This window comes from Chiloscyllium punctatum, chromosome 52 (genome assembly GCF_047496795.1).
Source record: "Chiloscyllium punctatum isolate Juve2018m chromosome 52, sChiPun1.3, whole genome shotgun sequence".
Lineage (NCBI taxonomy): Eukaryota > Metazoa > Chordata > Chondrichthyes > Orectolobiformes > Hemiscylliidae > Chiloscyllium > Chiloscyllium punctatum.
The window spans coordinates 16,043,181-16,052,435 of NC_092790.1; the positions used below are offsets into that span (position 1 = coordinate 16,043,181).

Genomic DNA, 9,255 nt, shown 5'->3' on the forward strand with positions numbered 1-9,255 from the left:
CTGACCACAGTGTTCTTTGTGCAGGGAAGAGAATTGGCCAATTCTATTTTATTTACTGATCTGGACAGGATCTGGTGCAAGCTATTAGCAGTACTTTTGTGTTGCTGTATGGTAGGAAGGAGGAAGGCTTAAGGACTTTTGTTTTATCATGCAGTGAAGAATATTTAAACTGTCAAATTCAATTCATTGAACAATCAACACGGTTCAACTCTTGTTAAAAAGAGTGACCGGCTTGACAAACTTAGCAATTTTCATTTCTTTCTGCACTGCTTTAAATAGTAATTATCGGATTCCATTGACTCTATGAGAAAACTGTATCTGGATCCTTTGCTTTTCTGTAATATATATGAAAAGGAGGGTCAAGAGGAATGCAGGGCTCTTCATAGAACATTTAAACAAATTTTGAAAGACACGGAATTAGAAAGAAAATGTTTCTTGCTGGACTGATTTAAAAAGCTCCTGCAAGATGATGAAATGGAGAATGACGTTACGATACAGATGGGAATGACAGCTTCTCTGATGCCATGATATTTATGGAAATGGAATGCCAGTTGACTGTGATTAGAATTGTTAGATTAGTCAATTGTTATGCTGTTATAGATTGTTTTTGATCAGTGCAGATTTAATAATTCGAAGGGACTTATTCTGTGGTGTGGACCTCTTTGACTCTTGAACAATACAGTACAGAACAGGCCCTTCGGCCCAAGATGTTGTGCCGAACATTTGTTCTAGCTTAAGCACCCATCCATGTACCTATCCAATTGCTGCTTAAAGGTCGCCAATGATTCTGACTCTGCCACTCCCACAGGCAGCGCATTCCATGCACCCACCACTCTCTGGGTAAAGAACCTACTCCTGACATTCCCCCTATACCTTCCACCCTTCACCTTAAGTTTATGTCCCCTTGTAACACTCTGTTGTGCCCGGGAAAAAAGTTTCTGACTGTCTACTCTATTTATTCCTCTGATCATCTTATAAACCTCTATCAAGTCACCCCTCATCCTTTGCCGTTCCAATGAGAAAAGGCCTAGCACACTCAACCTATCCTCGTACGACCTATTCTCCATTCCAGGCAACATCCTGGTAAATCTTCTCTGCACTCTCTCCAAAGCTTCCACATCTTTCCTAAAGTGAGGCGACCAGAACTGCACACAGTACTCCAAACGTGGCCTAACCAAGGTCCTGTACAGCTGCAACATCACTTCACGCCTCCCGAATTCAATCCCTCTGCTAATGAGGGACTCGAGATCTGAGAGTAGAAATCAGTGTGATGTAATGTTTTCTGATAGTTGCAGTGTGTATGGATCTTCAGCACCGTTAAGTGTTGCAATGTGTATGTCAGGATGGTGTCATCAATTTGCAAATCATTGTAAATCAGTCAGTAGCTGTGTGTAAGAGAGAAAGAGAAAGAGGTGTGTGTATGTACGTGTCTGAATGAGCAGCAAGGATGCTCTCTAGATCAGGCTTGATGAAGAGATTAATTTGGAATTTACATTGTTTAATTGTCATCTTTGTACAGGACTACTACTTATCACAAGATTAATTTTGTCCTGCTCAGTTACTGAATGTCCAACTTTCCCTCTATATCTGCACTGAATATCTACTTCATATGCATTTGTTATATGAATGTAACAGCCTGATCGATTTATTCACATTGATTGTAACTTTAAAAATGCCTTTACTACATATGGATTTAATGCAGCTCATAAATGTATATTTATTATTAGCATACAGTTGAACCTGCTTCTAATGGGGGGGGGGGGGGGGGGGGGTGGCATGGTGGCACAGTGGTTAGCACTGCTGCCTCACAGCGCCAGAGACCCGGGTTCAATTCCTGCCTCAGGTGACTGACTGTGTGGAGTTTGCACATTCTCCCACATTCTCCTCTGGGTGCTCCGGTTTCCTCCCACAGTCCAAAGATTGGCAGGGCAGGTCAGGTGAATTGGCCATGCTAAATTGCCCGTCGTGTTAGGTAAGGGGTAAATGTAGGGGTATGGGTGGGTTATGCTTCAGCGGGTCGGTGTGGACTTGTTGAGCCGAAGGGCCTGTTTCCACACTGTAATGTAATCTAAATCTAATCTAATCTTATGATAATTGGCTATAAATAATGGAATTTACTGTCACTGAGGTGGTATGCATTGGGAACAGAGCGAAATATAAATCCACATTATTTGTGGATTTAATGTGGATTTATATTTCGCTCTGTTCTCAATGCATACCACCTCAGTGACAGTAAATTCCATTATTTATAGCCAATTATCATAAGATTAGATTAGATTTAGATTACATTACAGTGTGGAAACAGGCCCTTTGGCTCAACAAGGCCCTTCGGTTGTGTTTGATTCTTGGATTGAATATGTACTTCTGGAAATTAAGGTCAACGAATGTCTGACACAATCGATTGACTGTGGAAGGAAACTTTTCCACTCTGATAGTGGTAACATACCTGCTGGTTGTGAGAAGCATCTGGTCACCCTTGGATTAGTCCATCAAATATTTGACTGGAGAAAGACAAAAGATAGAGCCTCCTGTAAATTATTAGCAGCTGAATAGGAAGACATGTAGAGTCATAGAGATGTACAACATGGAAACAGACCCTTTCGTACAAAGAATCCATGCCGACCAATTATCTCAACTCAATCTAATCCCTCCTGAAAGCACACGGACCATATCCCTCGAAACTCTTCCCATTCTTATACCCATCCAAATGCTTGTTAAATGTTGCAATTGTACCAGCCTCCATAACTTCTTCTGGCAGTTCATTCCATACACTTACCACTCTTTGTGTGAAAAAGTTGCCCCTTAGGTCCCTTTTATATCTTTCCCCTCTCACCCTAAACCTATGCCCTCTAGTTCTGGACTCTCCGACCCCAGGAAAGAGGCTTTGACTATTTACCCTATCCATGCCCCACATGATTTTGTGAACCTCTATAAGGTAACCTCTCAGCCTCCGACTGTCCAGGGAAAACAGCCCCAGCCTGTTCAGCCTCTGCTTATAGCTCAATCCTCCAACCCTGGCAACTTATTGTAAATATTTTCTGAACCTTTTCAATTTTAACAGCATCTTTTCAATAGGAAGGGGACCAGACTTGCACACAATATTCCAACAGTGGCCTAACCAATGTCCTGTACAACTGCAACCTGACCTCCTAACTCCTGTACTCAATATTCTGACCAATAAAGGAAAACATACCAAACGCCTTCTTCACTGTCCTATCCACCTGCAACTCCACTTTCAAGGAGCTATGAACCTGCACTCCAAGGTCTCTTTGTTCAGCAACACTCCCTAGGACCTTACCATGAAGTGTATAAGTCCTGCTAACATTTGCTTTCCCAAAATGCAGCGCCTCACATTTATCTGAATTAAACCTCATCTGCCAACCACTTCTCAGTCCATTGTGTGGAGCCACAGAAAAATGGAGGAGATACTAAATTAGTATTTTGCATCGGTATTTAGTGTGGAAAAGGTAGGGAAATAGATGGTGACATCTTGCAAAATGTCTATATTACAGAGGAGGAAGTGCTGGATGTCTTGTAATGGGTAAAGGTGGATAAATGTCCAGGACCTGATCAGGTGTACCCTAGAAATCGGTGGGAAGCCAGAGAAATGATTGCTGGGGCCTCTTACTGAGAAATTTGTATCATAATTAGTCACAGGCGACATGCCAGAAGACTGGAGGTTGGCTCACGTGGTGCCAATGTTTAAGAAGGGTGGTAAGGAAAAGCCAGTGTCCTATAGGCCAGTGAGCCTGATGTCGGTGGTGGGCAAGTTGTTGGAGGGAATCCTGAGAGACAGGATGGACATGTATTTAGGAAGGCAAGGACTGATTAGGGATAGTCAACATGGCTTTGTGCATGGGAAATCATATCTCACAAACTTGATTGAGTTTTTTGAAGTAATAAAGAGGATTGATGAGGGCAGAGCGGTAGTATGGACTTCAGTAAGGTGTTCAACAAGGTTCCCCATGGGAGACTGATTAGCAAAGTTAGATCTCACTGAATACAGGGAGAACTAGCCATTTGAATAAAGAACTGGCTCAAAGACAGAAGACAGAGGGTGATGGTGGAGGGTTGTTTTTCAGACTGGAGGCTTGTGACCAGTGGAGTGCCACAAGGATTGGTACTGGGTCCTCTACTTTTTGTCATTTACATAAATGATTTGGATGCAAGCATAAGAGGTACAGTAAGTGAGTTTGCAGATGAAAATAAAATTGGAGATGTAGTGAGCAGCAAAGTAGGTTACCCTCAGATTAGAAACAGGATCTTGAACATTTCCCATCAATTACAATCCTCTGTTGTCTTTTAGCTAGCCAATTTCTGATTGAAACCACTAAATTGCCATAAATCCTATGCCTCCGTACTTTGTGCACTAGCCTACCATGGGTAACCTTAGCAAATGCCTTATTAAAAGCCACATACACATCAACAGCTTCCCCTCATCCACCCATATGGTCACCTTCTCAAGGATCTCAATAAGGTTTGTGAGGCACAACTTACCTTCACAAAACCGTGTTGACTATCACTAATCAACTTATTCCTATAAAGATAATTAAAAGTCCGATCTCTTCTAACCTTTACCAACACTTTGTTGACAACCAAACTAAGGGTCACTGGTCTGTAATTACTCTACTCTATTCTTCTTCTTGAACAAGGGAACAATATTTGCTATCTCCAGTCTTCTGGTGCTATTATTGTAGACAATGACGACAAAGATCAAAGTCAAAGTCTCGGCAATCTCTTCCGTGGTTTCCAAGAGAATCCTATGATGAATCCCATCTGGCCCAAGGTGTTTATCTATTTTCACACTTTCTAAAATTTCTAGTACCTCCTCCTTATGAAACTGGATCCCAACTCGTCTTGTAACTGTTTCTCAGCATTCTCCTTGACAAAATTGTCTTTACCCAGTGTGAATACTGACAAAAAATGATTATTTAGCGTTTCCCTTATTTCCTCTGACTCCACACACAACTCCCACTACTGTTCTTGATTGGCCCTAAAGTGACTCGTGATTCTTTTATCTCTTATGTGTCTATACAAGACTTTAGGGCTTTCCCTGATCCTATCCACCAACAACTTCTCAGGCCCACTCCTCACTCGTCTTAGCTCTCTTTTTAGGTCTTTCCTCGTTACCTTGTAACACTCAATTGCCCTAACTGAGCCTTCACTTCTCATCGAACATAAGCTGCCTTCTTTCTCTTGACAAGCAATTCAACTTCCTTAATAAACCAAGGTTGATGCACTCGACAACTTCATCCCTGCCGGACAGTTACATACTTATCAAGGACACAGAGTAGCTGTTCATTGAAGAAGCTCCACATTTCTATTGTGCCCATCCCTTGCAGTTTCCTTCCCTATGCTATGCATACTAAATGTTGTCTAATCACATTGTAATTGACTTTCCCCCAGCTGTAACTCTTGCCCTCCAGTGTATACGTATTCCATCGCTAAACATAACCGAATTGTGATCATTACCAAAGTGTTCAGCTACTTCCAAATCTAAGACCTGGCCAGGTTCATTACCCAGTACCAAATCCAATGTGGCTTTGCCCCCTGTTGACCTGTCTACATATTGTGGCAGAAGACCCTTTTGCACACAATGGACAAAAACTAACCCATCTAAAGTACTTGAATGATAGTATTCCCAGTCAATATTTGGGAAATTGAAGTCCTCCATAATAACTACTGTCACTCTTGCTGTTATTGAGAATCATCTTTACTATCCTTTCCTTTAAATCTCTGGAACTAATGAGAGGCCTATAGAAAACTACCAGAGTGACCTCTCCTTCCCTGTTTCTAATCCCAACCCATACCACCTCAATTGACGAATCCTCAAATATCATTTCTTCAGCCGTAATACTGTCCTTGACTAACAATGCAACACCCCCATCTCTTTTGCCATTTTCTTTGTTCTTATTGAAACATCTAAATCACGGATTCTGGATTTGTGGTGCTGGAAGAGCACAGCAGTTCAGGCAGCATTCAAGGAGCAGCGAAATCGACGTTTCGGGCAAAAGCCCTTCATCAGGAATAAAGGCAGTGAGCCTGAAGCGTGGAGAGATAAACTAGAGAAGGGTGGGGGTGGGGAGAGAGTAGCATAGAGTACAATGGGTGAGTGGGGGAGGGGATGAAGGTGATAGGTCAAGGAGGAGAGGGTGGAGTGGATAGGTGGAAAAGAAGATAGGCAGGTCGGACAAGTCATGGGGACAGTGTCTAAATCACGGAAACTTACGATCTTACATTCTACAACACGTGATGAAAACTAGTGCATACAAATAAACTTGTTGAGCTACAAGTTGGTGTTGCGTGATTTTTAATTTTACACATCCCAGTCCAACATCAGCATCTCCAAACCACAAGTATTCAACAACAAGGCGATAGTAATTGACTGATCTCAGGTCCAAAGTTCAAGCTTCTCCACGTTAAAAGTAAAATAAACTTGACATAGATGGCGGTGTAGCTCCTTTCAAAGCTGCCGTGAGGTGGCTCTGAAAAGAGCCTTTGGGTTGTCAGATTCAAGAATGGTCTCTTCACTTTTTAGCAGATCCTGCAGCGGCGGTTTTCTTGGGCAGCAGCACGGCCTGGATATTAGGCAGCACCCCACCCTGAGCGATGGTCACCCCTCCCAGCAGCTTGTTGAGCTCCTCGTCGTTGCGCACGGCCAGCTGGAGGTGCCTGGGGATGATGCGGGTCTTCTTGTTGTCCCGGGCCGCGTTACCGGCCAGCTCCAGGATTTCAGCCGTCAGATACTCCAGCACCGCAGCCAGATAGACCGGCGCTCCGGCACCCACACGCTCAGCATAGTTACCTTTTCTCAGGAGCCTGTGAACACGGCCCACCGGGAACTGCAGGCCAGCCCGGGACGACCGAGACTTCGCCTTGGCGCGACCTTTCCCACCGCCCTTTCCTCTTCCAGACATAGTCACAAATTCACACAAACACTTCCAGAGAGAGTATTACACTCCGCCCACATTGCGGCCTCTTATACCTTCGGGAGGGATGGTGGGGCGGCCGTTTCTGATTGGTCCCATTGTCCAGCCCCTCCTAATGTTGTTTCAATTCCCAATCAGATATCTGCCTCATTCCCCAATCCGGAGAGGGCCCGGGGAGGAGGGAGGAAAGAACCGGCGCCAAATCATCAACCGCTTATTTCCAATTTGAAAAGCCCGCCAATTTACAAACAAAGGAATGTGCTTGATATTGAAAAATGAAGTACAAAAAACGGAGAAAGTTTTTATAAAATACTCGTGTCTTAATTTACTTTTAGTTTAAAAATGTATACTTCACTCGATCGGTCTCTCCCTCATTTGCCGACCTGTATCCGTCCATTTCTGATCTTGAGTGGGTAATTTTCTAAACCTTAAGAAGCTGAAACGAACCAGGCCAAACAATGCAGTCTACACTTGACTTCTCACTTCACATTTCAGTAGCACCCCGGCAACCTGATAAATCAGCACACAACATTCTTCCGGCTCAGTATCGATGGTGAACACGATGTTTAGACGATATTTTAAAGCTGTCCTCCCTTATTGCTCTCGCTCTCAGATTCAGCAAAATCATCACATTTCAATCCGGCAGCTGTTTTGGCGTTCTCTTGGTTCCCTTTGAAAACCTCTCACCGACAACAGAAAGTGCTTAGGTTTTTGTATTTTGAAAAATCAGATTATACCCGTGCATTGCAAATATTTTTTAAAAGCAGATGGTAAAATGCCTGCGATGAAAGATGTGGACAAGTATGTATTATTTGCCAAGTTAAAAATCACATTACACCAGGTTATAGTCCAACAGGTTGATTTGGAAGCACTAGCTTTCGAAGCGCTACTTCTTCAGTAGGCACTTGTTCGCAAGGTGTGAAAATAAGTATGGACATTCTACCAGGTCCTTTACCAACGTTAAATAAATATAAAATGACTCACTGACGTTTAATCTGCCCACTCTCTACAGACAAGGAGGCTGTTTCTGCAATCTTCCCCCCACCATACCTCATTAATTTGCAAACCTCTTATATAAACAAATATAGCACTAGAAATAAAATTATCTTGTGAAGAACCATATGTAAATTAAAACTAACCAATCTTAAAAAAAAGGATTCAGCTCTCACTGGGAAGTTGCAGGTGGCTCTTAAAAGAGCCTTTGGGTTATGGACGTGTGTGTTTCAGTGCAGTGCGGTCCTTCACTTGGAGCTGGTGTACTTGGTCACCGCCTTTGTGCCCTCCGACACGGCGTGCTTGGCCAGCTCCCCGGGCAGCAGCAGCCGCACGGCGGTCTGGATCTCCCGGGAGCTGATGGTGCTGCGCTTGTTGTAATGGGCCAGGCGGGAAGCCTCCCCCGCGATACGCTCGAAAATATCGTTGACGAACGAGTTCATGATGCTCATGGCCTTGGAGGAGATGCCGGTGTCGGGGTGAACCTGCTTCATCACTTTGTAGATGTAGATGGAGTAACTTTCTTTCCTAGTCCTTTTCCTCCTCTTACCGCCCTTCGATGGCGCCTTCTTGATGATTTTCTTCGCGCCCTTCTTGGAGGTTTGCTGAGCTTTCTTCTCATCTTTTTTTTTATTTCAAAATATACTTTATTCATAAATGATTTGATGGTCTGTACATTGGATCATGCCATACATATGTCCATATTTACAAACACAGATTCGACTTTATTCTTGTCCTTTACAATCCTGTGCATTTTTTCAATCTTGTATATATACATATATTTGGCTGAGGCATCAGCAGAGCCCAAAAAAACGTCTGTATGAGCTTTCTTCTCATCAGCCATAGCGCCACTCACTGTCAGACACAGAATAAAGGAAAGTGGGCTCGGAGTTCCCCTTTTATAGACTGACGGCGTCATCAATGCTAATGAGGGATGGGGGAAGGTCTGGTTCCTGTTTGGGTAGTTTACATGGAGTCATTCCCAAAACACTGTCTCTGTGATTGGGTAAAGTGGGATCCAATGTGGATCTGTCAGAATCTACAACGAAATGTGAAGTGGATGGTGATCCGGTTCCTGTCAGTCTGACTGTGGGAGCTTTGTTTCGTGTCTGTGACTCAGAAAATGACTGTGGTATTGACTCAGTTTCCTTTTGCTCGTTGTTGTGATGATGTGGGAGTGGAAGGGTGTGTTTCTAGCTCCGCATGTCTGTTTCTGGTCCTCTCTCTGCGCTGGAAATAACACTGAGCTTACCACTGTTCTCAGTGGTTAGCACTGCTGCCTCACCGCGCCAGGGACCCTGCTTCGATTCCAGTTTCAGGCGACTGTCTGTGT

General features: G+C 43.6%; 1 protein-coding gene and 1 pseudogene across 1 annotated transcript; both read right to left on the reverse strand.

Annotated features, from left to right (window-relative positions):
* Positions 1 to 6,293: 6,293 nt before the first annotated feature.
* On the reverse strand, positions 6,294 to 7,080 carry LOC140470670 (histone H2A-like; annotated as a pseudogene).
* Positions 7,081 to 8,151: 1,071 nt separating this feature from the next.
* LOC140470552 (histone H2B 1/2-like) lies at positions 8,152 to 8,841 on the reverse strand. Its single transcript, XM_072566635.1, has 2 exons — positions 8,737 to 8,841; positions 8,152 to 8,536 (listed from the first exon to the last, which is right to left on the reverse strand). Exons 1-2 carry the CDS (start codon positions 8,839 to 8,841, stop codon positions 8,171 to 8,173), a joined length of 471 nt encoding a protein of 156 aa, XP_072422736.1. The 3' UTR covers positions 8,152 to 8,170.
* Between the last annotated feature and the right edge of the window lie 414 nt (positions 8,842 to 9,255).